Consider the following 14722-nt stretch of genomic DNA (forward strand, 5'->3'; position numbering starts at 1 on the left):
ATAACACTTTTGTATAAATCTATTGTACAGCCTCCTTTGGAGTGTACAGTTCTGGTCGCTACACCTTAAAAATGATGTTATAGTACCAGAAAAAGTGCAGGAAAGGGCAACTAAAATGATTAAGGGAATGGAACACCTTCCCTATGAAGAAAGATTCAAGAGGTCTGGAGGAACAACAAGTGAGGGCTGACAAAATAGAAATTTGCAAAATTTTGCATGGGATGGAGAAGGTAGAGAAAGAAGTACTTTTCTCTTTCTCACAATACAAGAACTTACGGGCACTCAATGAAATGAATGAGCAGTTCGTTTAGAACAGATACAAGAAAGCACTTCTTCACCCCCCCCCCCAAAAAAAATAACTAACATGTGAAATTCACTGCCCACATCTGATCACCTCAATTGAACATGGTAAGAGCAATGTTGAACATGGAAAGGACTGTGTGGAACACACTGGATACAAAATTCACAGCATCCTTATTTATTTATTTATTACGTTCGACTTATATCCTGCCCTCTCTGCAAGCGGACTCAGAATTCCTTATCCTTTTGTTTTTAATAAATGGGAGTGTGAATATAGTGCAGTCATTGTTGGAACTCCAAATACAAAATAATCACTGGAGTAAGGCAACACTTTAGAAAAATAACAAAGTATCTATATTACAAAAAGTCAAGATAAACAAATAACATACACGCAGCTACAAAAAGTCCATTCGCAAAAGATAGCTTTTGTTGTTCCATGGGTTTATGTCTCCTTTGCAGTGAGAAAAGATAGGACATTTTGTTCGTTCAACTGATGCTTACACTGGGGCTCTGTGGAAATATTACATATTATCTGCTCCCTTTTGTTCAGATCAGGTCTCAACAGAGTGATGTAGCATTTTGGGGGAAAAAACACAACTCAAGACTCCCGAGCTGGATGCCAAGATGGAGAAGATCTCCACGGTTACCATATACTTTCCCTTTGTGCTCAAGTAGGTGAGAACAAAGGACAGCCAAACTATACAGAACAGCAGCATGCTGAAGGTAATAGATATGGCTTCATGGAAAGAGTCTGGTAACTTCCTGGCAAAGAAAGCCACAACAAAATTGCTGATGACCAGCAAGCCCATATATCGCAGGACACAATAAAGCATGGTGACATCCCCTTCATTACATTGTACTAGGATTGCTCCCCTTATTGAGTGCATATCAAGATCAGGGAACAGAGGAAATTTGGCCAGCCAGATGCTGCAAAGAGTGGCCTGAATAAGGGAACGGAAAAGAACAATGGAGGTTGCCTGTTTTTCCCCCACCTATGACCCATTGTCTCATACTGGATCCTGGCTTGGTAGCAACAAATGCAAGAGCCGCAATGATTGTTTTAGCCAACATACAAGAAACTGCCACTGTGAAGATAATGCCAAATGTCGTTTGTCGAAGGAGAAATGTCACCTTCTTGGGGCGTCCAATGAACAGTAGAGCACAAAGGAAGCAGAAGAAGAGGGAGATGAGGAGAGTGTAGGAGAGATTCCGGTTATTGACTTTGATGATGGGTGTGTTGTGGTATTTCATGAATATTCCCAGCACCAGAAGTGGGATGGAAGAAAAGGAAAAGAAAAAAATGGTCAAACTGGTCCCCAAAGGTTCTTCATAAGACAAAAAGGTTACAACTTTTGGAATGCACAGGTTCTGTTTTTCATTTGGATAATGATCTTCCAGACATTGAAAGCAACCTCTTATATCTGGAAAATAAAACATTTTTTTCTTTTGAAGATATATACTTGGTAGACTTATAGAGAGAGATTATTTCATCAATTACAAGTCTCTGGATAAATGTTCCTAAGACAAACCCAGATAAACACATTTATGCACTCTTCTCTGAAATTATATTTTCTGTAGCAGGGGAGGCCAACGGTAGCTCTCCAGATGTTTTTTGCCTACAACTCCCATCAGCCCCAGCCATTGGCCATGCTGGCTGGGGCTGATGGGAGTTGTAGGCAAAAAACATCTGGAGAGCTACCGTTGACCACCCCTGTTCTAGAGGATGAGCCAAGATCATCCAATGTTTTAGGATCCATGCAATTAAGACTCTCTTGAGAATTAATCTTTTCTCGCTGTGAATAATAATTACACCTGTCTTGTCAGGATATAGTAATATTTGGTTGGTTCATTCAAATGATCAAGCTTATATGTAGGATTTTATACCCATCATCAATGCTTTCATCAGACTTATCAGCAATCACCACTAATTTGTGGATAAAACATTAAGTGGAGAGCGTATATCTCCAAGTGTATAATCACTGTCAATAAATTGCATGAGCATTATACATGATATGTCTTACCACTTTGGTCTGAAATCTTCCCTTCTGGACATGGATGGCAATCATAGCAGCAAAATATGCCACTTGAGCTGGGGAAGACGGCACAATTCTACCCACCCTTCCTCATCTCTGGGCTTACAATGCCAAAGCTGCAACTGGGTGCCTTTTCCAGGTGCCTATTTTCTTTTGCCACCCACCTAATCTCAGAAGGCGGGGCACCCAAAGCAGAGCAACCAAAGATTAATATGATGGCTGAGTTCATAAGACAGTAGATCCCTCACCATTTGTGTGTGAAGTGCCAATTAGTTGCAGCCAACTTATTCCAACTTCAGCAAGGGGCTTTCTAGGCAAGTGAAGAGCAGAGGTGATTTGCCATGGCCTTTCTGTGCAGAGTCTTCCTTACTGTTCTCCCATCCAAATACCAACTTTCCAAGATCTGACAAAATTGGGCTATTCCATGCTGCTTTTCCCTCCCAATTCCCAAACATTACAAAGTTTTCAAGGGTCAGCACCAGCACCCTGAATTGTGTCTAGTTGAGAGCCAGTGTAGTAAAGCAGATAGATTTTGCTACACCAGCCTGAAGGAATCTAAAGCCGGGACAGTACAGGACCAAGGGCCTTATGAAGCCCAGCTAATGGACTTCTCTCAGGGATTTTCCTGCTGATTTGAAAGGCAGTTTGTTCCAGATGGCTTTGGTCAGATCTGATCCAGTCCAATGCTGGTCCTAGTGGATAGGGCCCTGAAGAATGGCATGTCTATAAGAGGACAGCAAGAGACACATGTGTTTCTCATGATACACAGCATAAGGAACATGACATTGAGACTAGCGACAAAAGAGTGGAAATGACATCCCCATGACTGTGACAATATTAAATTAAATTATTTAATGTTTAAAAACGGACAATGTTTTCACCTTATTGTTCCCCCAACCTGTGCACTGCCTCAAACGGCAACACACAGAGAAGATCTTGGAAACACTGTGGTGCATGGACACAGTTTTCAAGCACAACCAACAATAAAGGACATGTATTAATCTTCCCACCCCTTTATTATCTTCTCCCTTTTGTTCAGATCAGGCCTTATCATAGTGATGTAGAATTTGGGGTGAAAGACACAACTGAGTACTCCAGCACTTCAAGCCATGATGGAGAAGATGGTCACAGAACCTACCAGGGGTGGGGCAATCCTAGATTTGGTCCTAAGTAATGCCCAAGACTTGGTAAAGGATGTAAAAGTGAGCAGTAACTTGGGAACAGTAACCATAATGTTATTGATTTCACCATTTGTATAAATAGGGAGTTGCCCCAAAAGACCAGCACAACCACGTTTAACTTTAAAAGGGGTAAATTATTTGAGATGAGGAGGCATGTGAAGAGGAAATTGAAAGGAAAGGTAAATACAGTCAAAACCCATGGGGAAGCTTGGAGGCTATTTAAACAACAGTCCTAGCAGCTCAGATAAAATATATACCACAAGTTAGGAAAGGCACAAACAGGTATAAGAAAAAGCCTGCATGGTTAACAAACAAAGTAATGGAAGCTGTAAAAGGTAAGAAGGACTCCTTTAAGTGGTGGAAAGCTAGTCCAAGTGAGATTAATAAAAGGGAACACAGGCTGTGGCAAATCAAATGCAAGACTGTGATCAGGCAGGCAAAAAGGGACTATGAGGAGCATATTGCAAAAAACATAAAGACCAACAATAAAAATTTCTTCAAATTTATTAGAAGCAGGAAACCAGCCAGGGAGGCAGGGGGGTCCTTGGATGACCAAGGGGTAAAAGGATTACTGAAGGGGGATAGGGAAATGGCTGGGAAGCTGAATGCATTTTTTGCCTCTGTCTTTACTGTGGAAGATGAGAAGAGTTTGCCCGCTCCAGAACCACTAATTTTGAAAGGGGTGTTGAAAGACCTGAGTCAGATTGAGGTGACAAAAGAGGAGGTCCTACAACTGATTGATGAATTAAAAACTAATAAGTCACCAGGTCTGGATGGAATACACCCAAGACTTCTGAAAGAACTCAAAGTTGAACTTGTGGATCTCCTGACAAAAATATGTAGTCTTTCATTGAAATCTGCCTCCATTCCTGAGGCCTGGAAGGTAGCAAATGTCACCCCTATCTTTAAAAAGGGTTCCAGAGGAGATCTGGGAAACTACAGGCCAGTCAGTCTGACTTCAATACCGGGAAAGTTGGTAGATACCATTATCAAGGACAGAATGTGTTTAAACAATTTTATTGATACCATATGGTAACAATATCCATTTAAATCATTGCTATCCCTAACCCATATGATATTTTCTAATCCCCCCTCCCTCTGTTTCTAGACTCCTGCCAAAGTTATGTACTTAAAGTTCACTTATAAAGGTACCTTTAACGATAACAATCTAAATTCATATTCTACCCTTATTATAGTGCCTCATTTTACCACAGATTTTTGGTGATTGTTAGAGCTATTCTTGTCTCTTCCAGGAATTATAAAAATCACCAGGAACTCTATGGTCAGAACTTATGGTAAGCAGCCAAGACCTTGTGTTTCATTTTTCATTTTTTTCAGAAGACTCCCCCCCCCCCCGCCACACACACACACCCTTACTGGTCATCTGGCAACCCTAGAAACAGGCACAGTTTGAAATACAGAAGGTTTTATGATGTCACTAAAAATGATGCCTTGTTTTCCAGGTTCCCTTTCTCTCTGTTGTTCCGTTGTTACAAATATGTGTACAACTGAATTTAATTTAATTTAATTTAATTTAATTTAATTTGCAATTTATACCCCACCATATCCCACAAGGCAGGCTCAGGGTGGCTTACAACATCAAAACATTGCAATAACAACAAATAAAACATATCCAATTAAACACAACAAATTTAAAATATCTCATAAACATAATACATAAAATAGAGAGTCATAACTCCAATAATAGTCCAGCCAAAGGCCATAGTTCAGCAGTTGATATGACTTCAGCTAGTTAACACCACTTAGCACAGCTTCAGGTCATTGACACTACTTAAGGTTGTATCTCTCACTCTTGACCAACTCAAGAACATGGATAGTAAAGCCCTGGGGGAAGGTTTCAGATGATGCCTGGTAGATTAAAAGCCTGATGGAAGAGCTCTGTTTTACAGGCCCTGCGAAATTTAGGTAAATCCCACAGGGCCCGGATCTCTAATGGGAGCTCATTGTTCCCTGAAGAGATTCTGAGAACAGGTCTACTAAAATGTAGTCAACATATTTTCTTTGGCAAAGTTGCAGAAAATCTATCACCTGAGTAAGTCAATTACCTTCCCTGTAATCAGCATATTCATCATCAACACTTCTACTTATTCTCTCCATCTCTTGGGAGTTTAAGTGATCATGGGGGCGGGGGGGCGGGGTACGATATTGTTGTTCCCTCTTCCATCAACAGCTGGAAAGAAAGACAGAGAGGGGCTGTCTGTTCACTGATATTTTACACTTGTACTGTCCTGACTTTGATTCAGTCTAGTGAGTGTGCCTTCCATCTCAAGATGTTCTAAGGGGTGTTTGAATATTAACAAGAGAACAGATGAATCGGTGTCTCTGATTTTCATGGAAGATGGTGTTATTTCTCACTTCTATGTCAGTTTTGCTGGTGCAGGCGGTGTGCAAATCTCCACCTGTTCAATGCCTCACTAGTAAGCCACTTCCTATTGTTCACAAGTACTATCAATCAGGAGACCTTCTCATTGCTGGCATTGTTTCTCAAGCATTTCAGTTGTCAGATATTGTGACATTTACAGCACATCCTTCTTCCAGTTTCTCGGATGAAGTCATGTAAGAATGATTTTTTCCCCACAGTATTGCTTTATTGTACTCTGTGTATTGTAATGGAAGGCTAAATGTGAGCTATGATATTCATGGGCTCCCTCCCAATAAATCTTCATCTTAAACTGCATGGGTTTCATTAGAAAACAAATAGTATCTTCTGCGTTTTATGCCCACATGAAAAGAACAACAACAAACTTTTGTAGAACTCTAAAATTTACTGTTGCATTAACACTGGAATTTTCTGCCTGATTCAAGGATCCATCCATCTGTAGAATACACTTTCACTGGATGATATTCCATTGTTAGGGCCATGGCTCAGTGGTAAAGCATTTGCTTTGCATGCAGAAGGTTGGAGGTTCGATCTTTGGCATATCCAGTTGAAAAATCTGGCCATATGAGATGTGAAGGACCTCTGCCAGAGACACTGATGAGCTACTGCCAATTTGAGTAGACAATACTAATTTTGATGGACCAAGGGTCTGATTCAATATAAGATTCATCATGTGTACCTGTTTCTCAAATGTAAGCTTCCTAAATTGTATGGAACCAGCCTCTCCATTTTGACTCCCCTCATGAGCATTTCTATAGGATATTGAACACAAGAAAGAATATACCCCCTACACTAACACAACAGAATGAGACTGCACTAATAATTTATAGCAGGGCTTTTGTTGTAGCAGGAACTCCTTTGCATTTTAAGCCACACACCCCTGATGCAGCCAATCCTCCAAGAGATTTACAGTAGGCCCTGTAAGAACAGCCCTGTAAACTCTTGGAGGATTGGCAACATTAGGGGTGTGTGGCTTAAAATGCAAAGGAGTTCCTGCTACAACAAAAGCCCTAAGTTGAACCTATTGCCAATGAGTATGTATGCTAACAATCTGTTCCACTGTTGAACTGATATTTTGAGGTCAGCTAAGGGACCGCTCATAGTTACCAGGCCTCAGGGCTATAGGATTTGATTTCCTTGAGTTCATTTTGTAAAGTGATGTTGCACTGAAATGCATTAAATGTTATCATTTGAACTGAACTTGCTGTAATGCAGCATCTCACTCTCTTTGCAGAGTAATGCCTCAGCTTTACCAGAACATCCTGGCTTTGGTGTTTGCTGTAAAAGAGATCAATGAAAATCCTCAACTCTTACCCAACATCACGTTGGGTATCCACACCTATAATAACTATTTTAGTCCAAGCTTGACCTATCACGCTGCAATGGAACTTCTCTCCACAAAGGGGAGGTTCATTCCTAACTACAAGTGCAACCACCAGAACAACTTAGTGGCAGTTTTGGGGGGACCAAGCTCTAATATGTGTATCTACTTGGCAGAAATTCTGGGCATCTTCAAGATTCCACAGGTAAAATGGCCTCATGGTTCAATGAATGATAAGAAGCCTTCAACATTTCCTTGGTCTCAGAGTCTGAAGGTAGAAATTGGCTCATTGAAATACCAGAGACACATCCTGCATGATGGCCAAGGAAAATATTAGAGATAGGTCATTTAGTACCGAGAGACAAAATAATTCATGTGTATTGGTTTGTCTATGCAGACGGTAATTGCTGTGATACTGGAAAACATTTCCACCATCTCTTAGACCAAGTTATTGTGGAAGTGACTAAAGCATATTCTTCAACACTATCACTTGAAGCGTTTTCTGGTTTTTGGCATGCAGAATCTTGTTTCCCTTTTTTAAGTAGTGATCAGAGTTAGGAGAGGGACGGTGGCTCAGGGGAGGGATGGTGGCTCAGTGGTAGAGCATCTGCTTGGTAAGCAGAAGGTCCCAGGTTCAATCTCCGGCATCTCCAACTAAAAAGGGTCCAGGCAAGTATGTATGAAAAACCTCAGCTTGAGACCCTGGAGAGCCGCTGCCAGTCTGAGTAGACAAGACTGACTTTGATGGACCAAGGGTCTGATTCAGTATAAGGCAGCTTCGTATCTTCATACAGCTGGTGGGCAGTAGTTAAGCATGCAAACTTATATGCTTAACCACTGCATGCTTAACCTCTGTCCACCAGCTTTTTGTAACTCTGATCACTGTACCCCATTTCATTGTCTGATGAAGTGTGCATGCCCATGGCAGCTTACATTCTGAATAAAACTTTGTTGGTCTTAAAGGTGTTACTGGACTCCCACTTGAACATATGAACATATGAAGCTGCCTTATACTGAATCAGACCTTTGGTCCATCAATGTCAGCATTGTCTTCTCAGACTGGCAGCGGCTCTCCAGGGTCTCAAGCTGAGGTTTCTCACACCTATTTGCCTGGACCCTTTTTTTGGAGATGCCAGGGATTGAACCTGGGACCTTCTGCTTCCCACTTGGTTCTATTGCTTCAGACCGACGCGGCTGCTTCCCACTTGGTTCTATTGCTTCAGACCGACGCGGCTGCCCACCTGGACCTGTTTTAGTAGTATATCATAAAGGACAGCCTAAGTTTCTCTTTACCCATGTATGTTTTTATCAAGTGAAAATTTCACGTAATATTCTGAACTGCCACCATGTCCATACTACTCCCTTCCCTCTCCCTATTGATGTTGTAGGTGGCCCAATGCAAGCAAAATAGAAACACTTGTTGAACCAATAACCTGCTCTTTCTTTACAGACTCATATTGCTTTTAATGATCTTGTATGCTTTTACAGTTCAGTGCATTCATATCATAACTGATTCATGGAGACCACAGGACTATGAGTTTTTTCAAAGCAAGAGATGAGCAGAGGTGGTTGCCTGTCTCATCTAAGAGTTCTCCTAGACATTCATTGCTATAAAACGAAGACCATCGTTCTTTTTAGCCAGATGCAAAAGCTTCTATTGAGAATTATTCTAACTCGATGCCAGATCTTCTTATTTCCAGCAAAAAAGCTCTAGTAGTAGGAGTAAGATATGATTTTTATACGTTAATTTCTTAAGCAAATGTTTCCCACCCCCCAGCTTTAAGCTGGAGCTAACATGGATCACATTACAATACCATTGTAAGGATTACAGCAGAATAGGTATATGAAGAGATTTGAACACATAAAGGATTATTTACATGGTACCTGAGTTCCATCAAGTTACAACCAATTTACAGTGCCCCCAGTAAGGGGCTTTCAATACAAGTGAGAAGCAGAGATGGCTTGTTAGTGTTTTCCTCTGCAGAGTTTTCCCCGTAGTCTCCCATCTCAATACTGACCCTGCTTAGCTTCTCAGATGTGAGGACATTGGGCTATACCATGACACATTCTCTTCTCATTTACATAGGTTCATTAATATATACTGCTCTGTAAAGGCAAAATATGCACTGTGGATCTTGCTAGCAACCGTTACGATTGGGCATGTATACTATTTGTCCCTGGCACATTCATCAAACCAGGGAATTGAGTATGAAATAGCTCTCTGCTGTCTCCTTTCTTTCCTTTAGCTCCTCTATGGCTCTGCTCCAGTAATGCCCAGCCAAAATGAAGTGGCTTTCCTTTACAAGATGTTTCCCAGTTGGGCCACTCAGTACATGGGGATTGTGAAGTTACTTCTTCATTTCAGATGGATATGGGTTGGGGTGATCTATGTGGATGATGAATATGGGCAGCGATTTGTACAGGAGGTGCTTCCAATCTTTTCCAAGGATGGTGTCTGCTTTGATTTTATAGCAAAGTTTCCTACAATGACTTTTACTAATGCTTTTTTAAAAATGGTAGAAGAAAACGACAACTTAACCGCAGTTGTTATGGGAAGCACAGCCCAAGCAGTGGTGGTGCATGGTGAAATTCAAACCATGATTATTTTCCAAATATTGCTGAGGACTCCAGAATTTAATGAAATGCGTATGAGGATGAAAGCCAAAGTCTGGATTTTGACAGCCCAGGTAGATTTCACATCAATTGATATTCAAAGAAGTTGGGACATCAACTTCATCCACGGTGCTTTATCCTTTGCAGTTAACTCAAAAGAGGTCTTAGGATTTGTTCAGTTTCTTCGGGAAAGGGATCCTGCCTCTGAAAAAGAAGATGGCTTTATTGGGGATTTTTGGAAACGGGCTTTTGACTGTTCACTCCCCAGTACCACAGAAGCCGCAACTGATGAAGAAATCTGCACTGGGGAGGAGAAGCTGGAGAGTCTTCCTGGGTCTGTCTTTGAAATGAGCATGAGCGGCCACAGCTACAGCATCTACACTGCTGTCTATGTGGTGGCACATGCGTTACAGGCTATGTCTTCATCCATGCTCAAACACAGAACGCTGGCAGATGGAGGGATAAAAAAGTTTCTGAATCAACAGCCATCGCAGGTAATGCCTAGAAGGCTCTTGATTGCAGGGGAGCTCCCCAAAATTAGAGATCAGACAGCATTAGGGAACTAGAGACCCCAGACTGCAAAATGAGCCCGTAGCCAGAAAATTTTAGATTGGGGGGAGGGGGTCACAGGGCACAAAATCACATCAGAAGAGAGCGTAGTGCTTTATTTTCTCTCCCCCCACAGATCACAGGCCCCAGTAGTGAAGAAGGCCCCAGCCCTGTGATGCATTTCTTGCTCCCCCCCGCCCCCCCCCTTCCTTGCTTGCCTGGTCTGACTTGAGCAAGTTGGGAAAAAGTGAGAAGCCCAGAGGAGGAGATGGGAATCTGGGGGCTTACTCCAAGGGCCTATTCCCGGGGCAGCTGCTGCTGCTTGGCCAGGACAAACATGGGTCCCACTGTTCCTAGCTGCTCTTGCTCCCAGCCACCTCTGCTATAGCTGGCATGTCTGGCAGAGGAACTGTTGAGCTCCAAGCAGTCACTGCCGCTACCTTCCAGGGAAGAGCAGATGCACATGCCGGAAGGGGGGGGGGGAGCCCAATTCAGTGCCCCTCGCTCCCGGCGCCCTAGGCAACTGCCTAGTTTGCTTAGTGGGCGAGCCGGCCCTGGCTGCAAAAGCAGAGATTTTAGCAATTAAACATCTACTTCATAATCATTCCCTGGTTATGTTTCAAGGGAGGTGCTATGGCTCAGAGAGATAGTATTTGTTTTGCATGCAAAAGGTCACAGGTTCAATCCCCAACATCTCTAGTTAAAGAATCATGAAGTAGGTGATGGGAAAGACCTTTCTGTCTGAGATGCTTGAGAGCCGCTGCCATCTGAGTGGACAATACTGACTATGGCCAAGGGTCTCATTCAGCACAAGGCAGCCATATGTGGGTTCAAGTAAGTCCATTAAGGAGACAGGAATCTGATTATTTTCTCTGGGCTTAACTGCTATAACCAAGTACTAACATTCTTACATATGCATCTAGTTCCATGAATTTTTGAAAAGGGTCTCATTCAACAACACTGCTGGGGACCTGGTTGCCTTTGATCAAAATATGGAGATAGCGGCTGGACTTGATATCATCAACTGGGTCACATTTCCCAATAAGTCCTTTTTTAGAGCCAAAGTTGGAAGGATGGACCCAAAACTTCCAGAAGACAAAGTGTTCACCATTCATGATGATGGAATCATTTGGCCCCGCATGTTTAATCAGGTGGGCTTTAGTTGCTTTTCAGAGAATATCAGTTCCATTTCCTGGAGTTCCATTAGTGGTTTCTAGTTAAATTCTGGAACAGCCTCTGTGGTCTGTCAATCAGATAAGCCCCAATCTGGTCATATTTTTCAATTTGTATGATATAGTGCATTCCATACATGGAAGAGGCGAGGTGGTAGTGAATCATAAGCTCTTTATTGATTTCAGCATAGTAAGGCCTAAGTATAAGACTGGAGAAAAGGGTCAACAGGGCCAATCTTTTATACATGTCAGGGTTCCCGTGCTAGCGTTCTATTGGTCCATTCAAACTAGCAGGGGACTCATGATTGGAGCAGGGCAACAGGGATTTGGATCCTGCTGCCTATTGTTCCCAAGACCCCAGGCTCTGGTCATCTGGCTCCAATGAGCCATGTGGGAACACTCAATTCAGTTCTCACTTGAGTCCACATACATAACAATTTGAAATCATAAAATTGCAAATTTTTGAACATATATTGCATTTAAACCATTTGCTTATTGTGCATCTTAGGTGATTTACTCAGGACAGAGTAAGTCATCCTTCAAAGAGTGAGTCTTCATTTCCACTAAAGAAAATAGGATTTGTTAGCCATGTGTTGCCCTGAACTGGATGGCCCAGACTAGCCCAATTGCATCAGATCTGGGAAGCTAAGCAAAGGTTAGCCCTGGTTAATCCTAAAATGGGAGAAGCCAGGAAGTCCAGGATTACAAAACAAAGGCAGTCAATGGCAAACCACCACTGAGCATCTTTTACCTTACAAGCTCCACATGGTGTCTATAAGTTGTCTGTTACTTGATGGCACTTCCTACGTTCTAGAGGCAGCTAAGTTTTCTTGAGTTCTGTATAGTATATGTAAATCTGTCTTCTAGTGGAAAACATCCCAATATTCCATTTAGGGTTGCCAAGTCCAATTCAAGAAATATCTGGGGACTTTGGGGGTGGAGCCAGGAGGCATTAGGGGTGGAGCCAAGATCAAGCCTGTGACAAGCATAATTGAACTCCAAAGGGAGTTCTGGCCATCACATTTAAAGGGACGGCACACCTTTTCAATGTCTTCCTTCCATAGGAAATAATGAAGGATAGGGGCACCTTCTTTCGAGGCTCATAGAATTAAACCCCCTGGTCCAATCTTTTTGAAACTCGGGGGGGGGGGTATTTTGGGGAGAGGCACTAGATGCTATACTGAAAATTTGGTGCCTCTACCCCAAAAAACAGCCCCCCCCCCAGAGCCTGAGATACCCACAGATCAATTCTCCATGATTTCCTATGGGAATAAATCTCCATAGGGAATAACAGAGTTATTAACAGAGACATTTCCCTCCCCTCCCCCCGGTTTCTGATGACCCTGAAGCGGGGGGAGGGCCTCCAAACCGGGGGATCCCCTGCCCCCACCTGGGGATTGGCAACCCTAATTCCATTACATATCACGTGGTCTCCAAAAGAGATGTTGTTATGCCACTCCAGTGTCAACCCTCTAGTTACGTAGACGATTGACCAGTGAAATTCAACTATTGAAATGTATTTCCTGGATGGGGGGGGGGGGACAAAACCCTTCCTCTCTTTCATTCTGGACAGGTTCAGCCCCTTTCTCTGTGCAATGACAGATGCCATTCAGGCCAAAGTAAGAAAAAGAAGGAAGGGAAACCATTTTGCTGCTATGATTGCCATTCATGTCCAGAAGGGAAGATTTCAAACCTGGAGGGTAAAAACTGAATACTCTGAGTTTATAACATATTCCTGTTTCTTCTTCTGAAACTTACCGTTTTAAGGCTAGATTTTTGTTATAATTAAAACTTTGAATATAGATTTTTTTCGTTAATTTTAGAGTAATTAAAAAAAATTAACAAGGTGTGATGCATGCAATATTGAGATTTCCATGAAACAGCCTTAAGTACCCTATAGCAAATATACTAATGCAGAGCACTGTACAAAGGTCTTATATGTACCTATACCCACATTTCTTTTTCAGATACCAATGACTGTTTTCAGTGCCCGGAAGATCAATATCCAAATACTAATCAGGACTTATGCCTGCAAAAACGTATACGTTTCTTAAGTTATGAAGATCCTTTGGGGATCGCTTTGGCCAGTTTTGCACTTTCCTTTTCTTTTATGGCAGCTCTTGTGCTTGGCATCTTCATTAAGAACCAGGACACTCCCATAGTCAAAGCCAACAACAGGAATCTCTCCTACATTCTCCTCATCTCCCTCCTACTCTCCTTCCTTTGTGCCTTGCTTTTCATCGGCAGACCTGAGAAGCTCTCGTGTCTCCTTCAACAAACTACTTTTGCCATCATCTTCTCAGTGGCTGTTTCTTGTGTGCTGGCCAAGACTGTCATTGTGGTTCTAGCTTTCATGGCCACCAAGCCAGGGTCCAGGATGAGAAATTGGGTGGGGAAACGACTGGCCAACTCCATTGTTCTTTCTTGCTCTTTGATTCAAACAACTATTTGTACAGTTTGGTTAATAACTTCTCCTCCATTCCCAGAACTTGACATGCACTCAATGACTGAAGAAATTGTTCTGAAATGTAACGAAGGGTCAGTCTCCATGTTTTATTGTGTCTTGGGCTACATGAGCTTCCTGGCCACTGTGAGTTTCATGGTAGCTTTCTTAGGCAGGAAGTTACCTGATAGTTTTAATGAAGCCAAGTTCATCACCTTCAGCATGCTGGTCTTTTGCAGTGTTTGGCTGTTGTTTGTTCCAACCTATTTGAGCACCAAAGGAAAATACATGGTGGCTGTGGAGGTCTTCTCCATCTTAGCCTCCAGTGCTGGATTGCTAGGCTGCATATTTTTCCCTAAATGTTATATTATAGTTTTGAGGCCTCAACTGAATGGCGCGGTTCAAATTATCAGAAGACCAAATGGAAGATTCTAACCATCTTCCACATTGATACAGTTAGCCAATACTCTGTCTCACAGAAGGAAAATGACCGATTTAACACACAGCTTACCTCACAGTCACGTTCCTGTTTTCTGCGCAGCGTCCATCGGTTTTAGCGGTTTACGTTTGCTAAGCGAAAACCGCGACACTTCCTGTAACTCCGGCGCAGATAGTGCAAAATCCGACGGACACTGCGCAGAGAACAGGAATGTGACCGCATGGTAAGCTGTGTGCGAAATCTTAACTTTGACCTGACCAACTCACCAGT

The 14722-nt window shown here is 42.4% G+C and overlaps 1 protein-coding gene across 1 annotated transcript; it reads left to right on the forward strand.

Moving 5' to 3' along the window:
• The first annotated feature begins 7282 nt into the window (after positions 1–7282).
• LOC132583170 (vomeronasal type-2 receptor 26-like) lies at positions 7283–14448 on the forward strand. The gene is made up of 5 exons (XM_060254841.1): positions 7283–7441; positions 9483–10343; positions 11322–11549; positions 13144–13270; positions 13538–14448. Exons 1-5 carry the CDS (start codon positions 7298–7300, stop codon positions 14446–14448), a joined length of 2271 nt encoding a protein of 756 aa, XP_060110824.1. The 5' UTR covers positions 7283–7297.
• The last annotated feature ends 274 nt before the right edge of the window (positions 14449–14722 follow it).

This window comes from Heteronotia binoei, chromosome 15, assembly GCF_032191835.1.
Source record: "Heteronotia binoei isolate CCM8104 ecotype False Entrance Well chromosome 15, APGP_CSIRO_Hbin_v1, whole genome shotgun sequence".
Lineage (NCBI taxonomy): Eukaryota > Metazoa > Chordata > Lepidosauria > Squamata > Gekkonidae > Heteronotia > Heteronotia binoei.